Genomic DNA, 13,620 nt, shown 5'->3' with positions numbered 1-13,620 from the left:
TCACGGCCACTGCGACTGAGACTTTCACCCGCTTGTTACAGGTTTAGCAGGGAACAAACCCCACCCGGGTCTTACCTGCAGCGCCAACTGTTCTAATTCTAATTCTCCGAGGTTCTAATTCTCAGAGTAAATAACTCAAAGGACACTATGAAAGCTTAACTACGTTTAATTCTTCCCAGAGGATCAATACAGCTGCATTAGACAAAACATGTTTCCACCACCACAAGTATAAATACTCCAGTTTAGGCACTCCTRCTTCTCTCCAATCCTTACATTGGTGCAGCAGGGTAGCCTAGTGGTTAGAGCGTTGGGCTAGTAACCGAAAGGTTGCAAGTTTGAATCCCCGAGCTGACAAGGTACAAATCTGTCGTTCTGCCCCTGAACAAGGCAGTTCATCACTGTTCCTAGGCCGTTAAATGAAAATAAGATTTTTTTCTTAACTGACTAGTTAAATAAAGGTAAAAAAATAAACATCTATTATGGTTCGACAGGAAGATGAAGTAATAGGGTAATAAGCCATAATTTCGCCCTTAAGGGGACCTGACCTCAACCCCTCATTTGCCTAATCCACAGATGTCCATCCATATCCAATATAGCAATCCTGTGACTTCCTCCTGTCCACCCAACACATTCCAAAGCCAACTGGCTCCTACAGATAACCATTAACCAGTCTCTAGGAAAGCAACGTTTCAAGTTTAACACAGAATCCAACAGTGCTTATGGTCGTTGTCCTGTTGGAAGGTGAACCTTCGCCCCAGTCTGAGGTCCTGAGCAGTCTAGCAGGTTTTCATCAAGGATTTCTCTGTACTTTGCACCGTTCATCTTTCCCTCGTTCCTGACTAGTCTCTCAGTCCCTGCTGCTGAAAAACATCCCCACAGCATGATGCTSCCACCACCATGCTTCACCATAAGGATGGTGCCAGGGTTTCCCCAGACGTGACGCTTCACATTCAGGCCAAAGAGTTTAATCATGGTTTCATCAGAGCAGAGAATCTTGTTTTTCATGGTCTGAGAGATCTTTAGGTGCCTTTTGGCAAACTCCAAGCCGGCTGTCATGTTCCTTTTACTGAGGAATGGCTTCTGTCTGGCCGCTTTACCATAAAGCCCTGAATGGTGGAGTGCTGCAGAGATGGTTGTCCTTCTGGAAGGTTCTCCCATCTCCACAGAGGAACTCTGGAGCTGTGTCAGAATGACCATCGGGTTCTTGGTCACCTCCCTGACCAAGGCCCTTGTCCCCTGACTGCTCAGTTTGGCTGGGCGACCAGCTCTAGGAAGAGGTTTCAAACTTGGTGGTTCCAAACTTCTTCCATTTAAGAATGATGGAGGCCACCGTGTTCAATGCTGCAGAAATGTTTTTGCACCCTTCCCCAGATCTGTGCCTCGACGCAATCCTGTCTCGGAGCTCTATGGACAATTCCTTCGACCTCATTGCTTGGTGTTTACTCTGACATATACTGTCAACTGTGGGACCTTATATAGACAGGTGTGTGCCATTCCAAATCATGTCAAATCAGGTGGACTGAAATCAAGTTGTAGAAACATCTCAATGATGATCAATGGAAACAGGATGCACCTGAGCTTAATTTCGAGTCTCATAGCAAAGGGTCTGAATACTTATTTAAATAAGGTATTTCAGTTTTTTATTTTTAATASGTTTGCAAACATTTCAAAAACGCTGTTTTCACTTTGTCGTTATGAGTTATTGTGTGWGYYSWRTTTTTTWTATATACATTTTAGAATAAGGCTGTGACGTAACAAAATGTGGAAAAAGGGAAGGGGTCCAAACACTTTCCGAATGCACTGTAAGTCCAGACACCAACTAGACAGACATAGAACCCCCATGTGGACGTAAGGCAGGAGATGCTCTGATTAATGTGAGGCAGCATGCTTTACAGGATTACAGGAGTTGTGTTTCAAGTCATCTACTGGCTGTCCCTGTCTTTATCAGCACCCAGAGTACAGCGAGGGAGGGAGGGATGGGCAGAGAGAAAGAGAGAGCYAGCGAGAGGTGACAGCATCCTTCATCCAAAATAGCGTGAGAGGAAATGCAGAGATGCATCTAAAAACAGATCAAGACATAGGCTTAGCTGAGCGAACGCTGTCTGGACAACTGTCAGGAATGCATGGGAACACTACAATAACTACAAGGGGTTATGCCTCAACGGGAATCTCCTGCTCTCCGGTCTGTCTCAAACAGTTGCCAATGGACTGACAGAAAGACTCGTTTTTAGCATCACCACTATGTTGTTTTGACAAACAAACCTTACTGCTGTCTATCTTCTGTCTGTGAATGATTAGCCACATCGTCTTGACAGACCACACAAAGGTAAAACCTATTGAATATGAAAAACCTGTGATGAATGTATGTGACAGGCTACTGTACACAAAAGCAATGGTTCCATCATCCATTGAAATCAGATGCTTTGTGACATTCAAATGTTCTACCCCTCATTGCAGGTAGTTGACTGATTCAGGGGCATATGATGGTGGTGGCGAGGGTGAGATAAAGAGCTATCATTCTGCACAGCATTGTATCTCATTGGTCTTTACAGTGAGAGGGAGCAACAACAGTTCACCCAGAGGCCGGAAAACCTCCTTCAWAATGCCCTGCCACCTGCACCAATGAAAATAAATTCTGCATGACCTCAGTGTAGATGTTACTGTCCTCAACATGTCACCTGATATGTCAGATACATCTGATGAGGGTATCTTCCACAGTAAGGGTATCATCACAGTAAGCGGATCATTCTACCACAGGACTTATAGTAACTGTAAGACTCCGACAAACAACATTTCCAATTGATGATTCTCCCTTTTTATAGAGTTTTCCCCGTACATCTGAAGTCAGATTGAGTTTCAGGGTGCATGTTCAACAATGCATGTAAAATGCATATTACATAGTTAACAAGTCTTTGTTGATTTAGTGTTTCAACTAACATTGTAGGTCAAAATCTGTTGTTCTGAACAAGGTCAAAATCTGTTGTTCTGAACAAAGCAGTTAACCCACTGTTCCAAGGCCATGTTATAAATAAGAATTTATTCTTAACTGACTTGCCTAGTTAAATATATATATATATWTTTTTAAATGTGTCTTTTAGGTTACAAGAACCTTCCCAGAAAACATTTAGTCTCTTAAAAAAGGTTCCCAGAATGTTTATTTCGGTTGTGGAAACATTGTGGGGATATGACAAGAAATTCCTAAAACACTAAAACTGTCCAGTTGTGCTGACATTAAGATAATGTTTGTATCAGGGTGGGGCAGATCGTTAAAGGCCCAGCTCAAGTTCCACATCAAAGACTGAAGCAATCCGCTAATACATATTCAGGAATTGGGGTGGGAACATTGTGGCGATTTCCACGTGTAGCAGAGAAATAACAACAAATAGGGCACAGACTGACAGCTGTCAGTGTAACTAGCTAGCATGCTAACCTTAGCCAGCTAATGAAAGCTATGAGAGCACCATTTCAGTTAAGACAGGTGAACATCATTATTTCAGAAAAAGACTACCAGTTCTACATAGAACCAATATTTCCRAGCATGCTCTTTTGCATGGAGATTTTCAGAATGGTTTGTTTTACTGTAATATATGTGTTTTTGTATGAACATTGATTGGTTAATACATTTTATGCTACACAAAGATAAATAACATACAGTTTTCTAAACCAATCCAGTCTMTTGGATTTATTGGACCTGRTACTGAGATGGTTGTTCCAGTTTAGATGGTTGAGGTAGTCTCAGTATTCAATCATTCCTATCCTGGCAGTCATTCTGAATGCAGGTTGCGGATGATTAACAATTCCACTTATTGGATATCCTAACTCTGGCTGGATTCCAATAGGAATTACACATCACTTTGCAAGCCAGCATAATGTGACTTGCAGGSCAAACCAGGAGATTCCTAACACCACTGTGTTAGGGTATAACAAGGCCCTCAAATAAAAGCCTTATAAAATGTAGTGTATTGACATAAATAATACAAAATATAAGGATAATGAGGCTGGTGGAACCTTTCATAGGGGGTTCTAGGAAGAACCCTCCAAAGACAAAAGGTTTCTGGGTAGAACAGTTCATAGACAGTTCTAGGAAGAACATTTAGATCATAAAATGGTTCTTGGTAGAACCCTTCATAGAGGTTTCTAGGTAGAACCATATACAGGGGGTTCTTTGAAGAACCCTACACAGAGGGTTCTAGCTGGAACCTCTGCAAAGGTTTTTAARCAGCACCAAACAGGGTTCCCCTATGGGGACAAACTGAAAAAGCCTGTATGGTTCTACTTAGCATCTTTTTTTCTAAGAGTGTACCTGTCTCAGCTAAACCGTGCCTATACAATCTGTTGACATGTTAACGGTTGACATTTTACTCTTGCCGTTTGATAATTCCAGTGAAACCGTGTTAATTTTTGGACATGCACACGGACATTATCAAATAGCGATATTCTTTGTTCCTGTCTTATTTCAGCAAGCTAGCAAGCTGTATATCAATGACTATCTAAATTGTGACCTTGAATCCGCCATAGAAATAGAAAGAATATGAGCTCAGGTAATATGGATAACCTAAATATTGAAGTTTGGAGCATGTATTGAAGCAATGAGTGAGATCGTTTTGCATGCCCTGGTGTCCSGGGTGGATGGAGATTTCTCTTTAGGGATCAATGGAACGGTCAAACATGAGCAAACCCTMCCCACCCGGCCATGCAACACAAATTTGCCTAAAACGTTAGTGGTCAAGACCATTCATCTTGGGGCGACTGGGGGAGCCGGGTTCTAAAATGCAATCATATCACGCAATTTTACTATTTATAAAATGGTAATCTTTTTTTATGCAGACTAGCTAAAAAATAAGTAAACCTTTACAAATTATCCAATGAATTGTGATAATTTGCTGGTAAAAAAGTTTGCACCCCATATTTTAATTTGCTCCATGGCAAGGTGTCCAAGTGTAGGGTCATCATTAGTTAACACAGCCACAAAGTCATAAACACTGTTGATTTCTAAATTTTCTCTTCTTAAAAATCACACTGCTAKCCTTAGCCTAACCTTAAATTAAGGAACAAATCGAAATTGACAGACTGGTTACCTGGGTTCAGTGAATTGTTTGCAGCAAATATTTCAATATAACAGGCAGGAAGGAGTGAGTACACAATCATTTAATTACATTTTTGTATTGGGTGTATCTACCGACTGCATGTATAGGTCCGGAWAGATACATCCTTTGTTTTGTTATTTTTGTTTTACTCTGCCTGCAAACATGCTAGATGATTCAGAATCCATTGAAGAGCTTGAACGAGGAGGCGGATGCTGGTAGGAAGTGGAACATGGCGGAAGCAGAAGTGTCGTTTGAGGCTGAAAGCATGTCGAGTACAGTTAGCGAGAAWAATGTGTGGACAACAGTGAAGTCCAAGAATGGAACAAAAAGAGCTAAAATTGTTGTGGAAAATTGCTGTGGAAAATMAGTCCGATGACTCAAAATGAGCCTTATGAACAATCTGGACTTAAATGGCGATGTACTCTTATAATATCCACCTGACTAYCCACCCCTCAGAGCCTGGTTTCTCTCTAGGTTTCTTCCTAGGTGCCTGCTATTCTAGGGAGTTTTTCCTAACCACCATGCTTCTACATCTGCATTGCTTGCTGTTTGGGGTTTTAGGCTGTGTTTCTGTACAGCACTTTGTGACATCTGCTGATGTAAAAAACGGTTTTATAAATAGATTTTCTTGTTGGACTACGTTTTTTTGGATAATGATGTTTATTTGGGAAACCCTTTTGAAGTCACGGCGATAGTGAAGAAGGCATTGGGAAAAGTGGATGCAGTCAAAGTAACCAGGAGTGGTATGGTGTTGATATCGTGTGTATCTAAAGAGCAAAAAGAGTGTGCATTGTGGCTCGCAGAATTATCGACGCATGAAGTGAACAGCTTTGATTATCAATATCTAAGGTAGGGTTAACAAAGGGTCGGAAACGTTCTGGTAAATATCCGGGATTTTTCCGGAAGTTTTCCATTGGAAGTTAAGCCTGGGAATTTTGCTTAAATTCATCAAAAAAGTTAGCTTATAACTGTGAACCTTTTTTTGTGGGATACACTTAAGGCAATTCTAGGTCTTGTGGCATATTTTGGTTAAACTATCCTCAATTCAATGGAATTGCAACCCTCTGCATGCACAGTGCATTCTTCCATCACATGTGCAGTGTACTCTTCCATCACATATACAGCTAATTCTCAAGATCTTGCACACTAATGAGATGCATTTGAGCCCACACTACTACACTGTCTGAGCCAAGGACTACATTCTTTCTGGTAAACTTTGATTACAATACTGGGTGGGGTGAATATATTTTATATGACATACATGATTCTTTGTTTACTAGTAAATAGTAGCCTACAGCAAAGTGTGTTTAAATCATTTCTAACTTGTTAACAATTTCTGTCAGTTAGTTTTTGCTACCATGTGGGTTTTAGATTGCTTGAGCCTGCTAACAGTGTTAATTCACCTGTTTCCATATATGTTTCATTTTAAAACATTTATCTTTCAACAGAGTTGTTTAATCTAACTATTTAACTATTTATCTGTTCATGGAATTGTATTTGTTTTTTTTCTACTAGTTTTTTTCTCATCTTTTCAGGAAAATGCCACGGGCACTATCTGATGTGTGGACACATTTCACTGCCGCTAATGTAGAAGGAAAAGCTGTGTACATTTGCAAATACTGTGCCAAATCATATGTGAAGAATGCAACAAAGATACAGAATCATCTGGCCAAGTGCATAAAGTTCCCTCAGCCCTCACAACAAGCAACCTCTGACAAAAGTCCCTCTACTCATATTAGATTTAGATTACATTTATAAATCCAGTCAGAAATGCACAGAAATGCATAATTTAGACTAGAAAATTATATGTTCCCCCCTGTCTTATTTTTCATGATRTGCAAAGTGATCCTAGATCAGCACTCAGTCTTGGATACATTGAACATTGAACAAAAATATAAATGCAACATGCAAGAATTCCAAAGGTTTTACTGAGTTACAGTTCATATAAGGAAATCAGTCAATTTAAATACATTCATTAGGTCCTAATCTATGGATTTCACACAACTGGGAATACGTATATGAATATGTTGGTCATAGATACAGTACCTTAAAAAAAGGACTAGGACATTTTCGAGCTTCCAGTAATTGTTTACAGATCCTTGTGACATGGGGCCATGCACTATCATGCTTCTGAAACATGGGGTGATGGTGGCGGATGAATGGTACAAAAATGGGCCTCATGATCTCTTCACGGTGAGCATTTACCCACTGAAGTCAGTTACGATGCCGAACTGCAGTCAGGTCAAGACCCTGGTGAGGACGACGAGCACGCAGATGAGCATTGCTGAGACGCTGCAGCCCGCCTGGTGTTCAACCTTCCCAATTTCTCCCATGTAACCCCGCTCCTCCGCACACTCCACTGGCTTCTAGTCGAAGCTCGCACACACTACAAAACCATGGTACTTGCCTACGGAGCAGCAAGAGGAACTGCCCCTCCCTACCTTCAGAATATGCTAAAATCCTACACCCCAAACTGAGCACTCCGTTCTGCCACATCTGGTCTCTTGGCCCTCCCACACCTATGGGTGTGCAGCTCCCAATGGTGGAACCAGCTTCCCCCTGAAGTTAGAACAGCAGAGTCCATGCCCATCTTCAGAAAACATTTCAAACCCTACTTCTTCCAAGAGTATCTTAAATAATCCCACATCACCCCCCGAACTAACACTCACACTTGACTTTTTCTGCCTTACTAGCTCTGACTTTGCTGATAGTACATGTTTCTTCAAAGTAGCTTACTATGACTGTGATATGTGGTTGTCCTGTAAACTAACTGTAAATCGCTCTGGATAAGAGTGTCTGCTAAATGACTAAAATGTAAATAGGATGGGTAAGGTGATACCAGTATTTCCCTGGGTTAGTTATGTTTAAGAAGGTTTGAAAGAAAGCGTGGAATTCCTGATTAACCATACTGACATGGCTATAAACTGAAAACATTATATGGAAGAGCGCTTCCCTGGTGGTGCAGAGAATAAAAGACCTGAGCTGTGTTCGAATACCCATACTAACATACTGTATACTACATACCTAATGAGTATACCTACCATAGGGAAAAAGTATTTGATCCCCTGCTGATTTTGTACGTTTGCCCACTGACAAAGAAAATGATCAGTCTATAATTTTAATGGAGGTTTATTGAACAGTGAGAGACAGAATATCAACAAAAAAATCAGAAAAACGCATGTCAAAAATGTTATGAATTGATTTGCATTTTAATGAGGGAAATAAGTATTTGACCCCTCTTGCAAAACATGACTTAGTACTTGGTGGGCAAAACCCTTGTTGGCAATCACAGAGTCAGACGTTTCTTGTAGTTGGCCACCAGGTTTGCACACATCTCAGGAGGGATTTTGCCACTCCTCTTTGCAGATCTTCTCAAGTCATTAAGGTTCGAGGCTGAGCGTTTGGCAACTCGAACCTTCAGCTTCCCTCCACAGATTTTCCTATCGGATTAAGGCCTCGGAGACTGGCTAGGCCACTCCAGGACCTTAATTGTGTCTTCTTCTTGAGGCCACTCCTTTGTTCCTTGGCCGTGTGTTTTGGGTCATTGTCATGCGGATACCCATCCACGACCCAATTTCAATACCGGAGGCAAGGAGTTTTTGCACCCAAATTTGACGGTACATGGCCCGGTCCATCGTCCCTTGATGCGGTGAAATTGTCCTGTCCCTTTAGCAGAAAAAACACCCCAAAAGCATTAATGTTTCCACCTCCATTGACGGTGGGGATGGTTTCTTGGGGTCATAGCAGCATCCTCCTCTCCAAACACGGAAGTTGTGGTTGATGCCAAAGAACTCCATGTTGTCTCATCTGACCACAACACGGTTCACCCAGTTGTCCTCTGAATCATTCAGATGTTCATTGGCAAACTTCAGACGGGCATGTATATGTGCTTTCGAGCAGGGGGACCTTGCGGGCGCTGCAGGATTTCAGTCCCTTCACGGCATAGTGTGTTATCAATTGTTTCTTGATGACTATGGTCCAGCTGCCTTGAGATCATGACAAGATCCTCCTGTGTAGTTCTGGGCTGATTCCTCACCGTTCTCCATGATCATTGCAACCCACGAGGTGAGATCTTGCATGGAGCCCCCAGGCTGAGGGAGATTGACAGTTATTTGTGTTTCTTCCATTTGCGAATAATCACAGAAACTGTTGTCACCTTCTCACCAAGCTGCTTGGCGATGGTCTTGTAGCCCATTCCAGCCTTGTGTAGGTCTACAATCTTGTCCCTGACATCTTGGAGAGCTCTTTGGTCTTGGCCATGGTGGGAAGTTTGGAATCTGAATGATTGATTGCTTCTGGGACAGGTATACTTTTATACAGGTAAGAAACTGAGATTAGGAGCACTCCCTTTAAGAGTGTGCTCCTAATCTCCGTTCGTACCTGTTAAAAACACCTGGGAGCCAGAAATCTTTTTGATTGAGAAGGGGTAAATACTTATTCCCTCATTAAAATGCAAATCAATTTATAACATTTGACATGCATTTTTCTGGATATTTTTGTTGTTATTCTGTCTCTCACTGTTCAAAAAACCTACCATTAAAATTATAGACTGATAATTTCTTTGTCAGTGGAAACGACAAAATCAGCAGGGGATCAAATACTTTTCCCTCATTTACTACATACATTAGTTCATTTTAGTATCATGTAAACAAACGTATCGTGTTCAGTGAGCGTACTAGGGCTTTGCCTGTCTAACGGAAGTTGCTGCTGTTGCAATGCAACCTCTCGCTAGCTGTTAGCATAACAAATTACTAGCTAGACATTTTACGATTTCGGGTGTGTTCGTAAATTCAACTGGAGTGCCAGAGTGCGCTCTGGGCGTTCCAAAATCAAGATGTCAATTCTTAAATTCAATATGTTTCGCTCTCGTTCTCAGAGCACACACTGGATGTCTGGCTGAGGAGTAGGGTTGATCCGTGCATCTGACCTCCCGCAGCAAGCACCCAAGCTAACTGCTAACGTTGGCTAGATTGCTAGCCAAGGGTCTATCTCAATTTTTATTTCCTTGATTCCTTGTGTCCTCTCCTCGCCTCCTTCTGAAACACATTGGAGGAGAACATCCGAGGTCCTCTCTCTCAGATCTTCTACACCAATATTTTTTGAGATGGAAAGAGAGAGGAACAAAGATAAGGAATAACCAATGAATTAGGACGCTTTGCCTCTGCCTGGTGAAAGGTCACTGATATCCTACCATCCACAACGCTAGGGAAACATGTTCATACTGGGTCATTACAAATGAAAGATTAATTGAGATGAATCCACAGGAAGGTCATCATCTTCACTGGGAGTCACTGAGGGTGCCCTGACCATTAACCCATGAGCTGTCCAATGAGAGGATCATCTGAGTCACGTCACCTATGACTCTCCATGGCTGTRTCTAGCTAGCTGCGGAGGGCCGGACAATGTGCCAGTAGCCTGCCAGCAGACAAGGAAATGGTTCTATGAGTAAGGTTTTTTTCTGGATGGAGGAAGRGACTCATATAGTATCTGAGATGGAGCTGACGATAATCTGTGGGTTTATTGTGATCATGCTGAGAATCCTTGAAGTGGCATATACAATACAGTAGAACACTGATGATTAAAAAGTACAACTGAATGTTAATGAGATGGAAAGGTGTGGTCAGAGAGTGAAATAAAACCTTTCAATAAGGCCGTCAAATTAGCGCCATCATCATCTCATCCCGGAAGTAAAACACTTTACTTAAAAGGGAGAGGAAATATTTAAGGYGTGCTGAATCATAACGATGCATCAGAAACCAAATTATAAAAACTGAAAAACAGATCAGATGATAACACATGCACATTAAAAGCTTTCGCTTACTTTGGATAAATGGCAGTCATCTTGGCAGCTGCATAGCCAGGTTTGCAGACTCCCTCGCTGAGATTGCCATACTTGTACATCAGCTCCAAAGGCCTGTGGAACAAAGAGGAAAGTCAGAGACAGAGGAGGTCACGCAAGGAGAAGAAAGGGAAGGYGATACCTAGTAAAAACTGAATGCARACAACTGAAATGTGTCTTCCACATTTACCACAACCCCWCTGAATCAGAGKGGTGCAGGGGGCTGCCTTAATCAACATTATTYGCGCATGGGGAGCAGTTGTTGGGGGTTAACTGTCTTGATCAAGGGCAGAACGGCAGGTTTTTTCCACCTTGCCAGCTCTGGGATTTGAACCAGTAACTTTTCAGTTACTGGTCCAATGCTCTTAACCGCTAGGCTAGAGGAAAGGCCATTTACTTCATGCTCATATTCTTATCTTTTATCATTTCTTATTGTTGTTGCTAGGCAATGGTTCAGTGTCTAACACCTTAGTTCTTGAAACCAACTAAGCTTTCATTCCCCTTTTGTCTCCACCCAGTAACTGTTATCTACCCATTCCGTGTCACTTCTATCTTCTCTCCATCCTGGCTTATTATGAGATTCTAACCTTCGTAATGCTCCAGGTCTCCTGCTCCTCACTCCCAGTCTCTCGTTGTCTCTCATTCGCCTACGTTTCATTTTCTGTCTATCCCTATCTCCCAGCTTGTTGTTTATCTGTCTTGTCCCCACATGCCTTGTGTATCTGTCTTATCATTAGTTCCAAKTTTTCTACGTCTAAACATCCATCAAATTCATACTCCTTCCTCCACTTTAAACAGAAGTAGACATTTCAAACTTTTATCTTTTAAATGCATATACGGCTTATCTCKGGTTAATTCCGGAACCTCCTTTGAGGATTTACCCCCCATTGTTAGTAAACCTTGTAGTTACTATGCTTATTCTCAAAATCAATGTGTATGTATTTCTATGATCTATGTATGTGCTTTTTACCGTTATCCAATTACTATAGTTGCTCTCCTGCCTGACTATGTGTTTGGTCTCTTTAAATCTCTTAATCTATGTGTGTTTTTCCTTTCTGGAATCCTTATCTATAGAGGTGCATTATTGGACATGAAATCTTACCCGTACAACTATAAGCTATTTCCCAGGGGTCGTAAAGTCCCAGTTAACAACCTCTTTTCTGTTGTGTCAAAGGACTTTTAAAGATAATATCTCGTATCTTACTCCGCTATATTAGGCTTCCCTTCTTTCTGGAATTGGTTGGGTTATTCTGTTCGCATAGAATTACCGTCTATTTCACAAAGACAAAACCCAGTTTATATCCTCGCTGTATATCAACCAGTTTTCATGAGGACTTTATTTAGGTATGTCTTTTGAATTTGATCTATGGCTAATTTACTACATTAATTAATCATTTTTGTATAAAATCCCCGCCCTATCTCACAACACCTATTTAAATCCCGGCATTAACAAACCCTGCATGCCGTCACAAAGTCGGCCAGATCTATTAAGCTATCTTTATTTATGGGAGCGCACCTTACCTCAGGTCATTTCGCACCTTACCTCAGGTCATTTCGGACCTGCACAATTAGTTAACTATCGACGTACACAAAGTAACGCTTGGTGAATCTGTTTAGAATGATTAAGCTTCTATTGTTGCTAAATTCTAAATATTTTAGAACATCAAATCAAAGATATCTTAAATCATTCCCCCCCAATTCGTGAATAAAGATTACTGACCTTCGTCTTGAAGACTGGGAAAAGCAATGTGGGTTAGATTCCGTCACCGTCTCTGCCGACCTTATATACAGTGGGGAGAACAAGTATTTGATACACTGCCGATTTTGCAGGTTTTCCTACTTACAAAGCATGTAGAGGTCTGTAATTTTTATCATAGGTACACTTCAACTGTGAGATCAAGGGCAGACGGCAGGTTTTTCCACCTTGCCAGCTCTGAACCGCTAGGCTAGAGGAAAGGCCATTTACTTCATGCTCATATTCTTATCTTTTATCATTTCTTATTGTTGTTGCTAGGCAATGGTTCAGTGTCTAACACCTTAGTTCTTGAAACCAACTAAGCTTTCATTCCCCTTTTGTCTCCACCCAGTAACTGTTATCTACCCATTCGTGTCCTTTCTATCTTCTCTCCATCCTGGCTTATTATGAGATTCTAACCTTCGTAATGCTCCAGGTCCTCTGCTCCTCACTCCCAGTCTCTCTCTCTCATTCGCCTACGTTCTTTTCTGTCTATCCCTATCTCCCAGCTTGTTGTTTATCTGTCTTGTCCCCCATGCCTTGTGTATCTGTCTTATCATTAGTTCCAATTTTCTACGTCTAAACATCCATCAAATTCATACTCCTTCCTCCACTTTAAACAGAAGTAGACATTTCAAACTTTTATCTTTTAAATGCATATACGGCTTATCTCAGGTTAATTCCGGAACCTCCTTTGAGGATTTACCCCCATTGTTAGTAACCTTGTAGTTACTATGCTTATTCTCAAAATCAATGTGTATGTATTTTATGATCTATGTATGTGCTTTTTACCGTTATCCAATTACTATAGTTGCTCTCCTGCCTGACTATGTGTTTGGTCTCTTTAAATCTCTTAATCTATGTGTGTTTTTCTTTCTGGAATCCTTATCTATAGAGTGCATTATTGGACATGAAATCTTACCGTACAACTATAAGCTATTTCCCAGGGGTCGTAAAGT

At 41.3% G+C, this 13,620-nt stretch overlaps 1 protein-coding gene across 3 annotated transcripts in view; it reads right to left on the bottom strand.

Moving 5' to 3' along the window:
- Positions 1-13,620, bottom strand: part of LOC111972384 (CMP-N-acetylneuraminate-beta-1,4-galactoside alpha-2,3-sialyltransferase) — a 100,451-nt gene that overhangs the window by 46,023 nt on the left and 40,808 nt on the right. For all 3 annotated transcript variants that reach the window (XM_023999434.2, XM_023999435.2, XM_070446208.1), the window contains 1 exon segment: positions 10,909-11,001. In XM_023999434.2, coding sequence (XP_023855202.1) covers positions 10,909-11,001 — 93 coding nt within the window.

Source organism: Salvelinus sp. IW2-2015, linkage group LG13 (assembly GCF_002910315.2).
Source record: "Salvelinus sp. IW2-2015 linkage group LG13, ASM291031v2, whole genome shotgun sequence".
Lineage (NCBI taxonomy): Eukaryota > Metazoa > Chordata > Actinopteri > Salmoniformes > Salmonidae > Salvelinus > Salvelinus sp. IW2-2015.
Note: the sequence above shows the minus strand (reverse complement) of the source record. Positions and strands in the feature narration are given on the sequence as shown.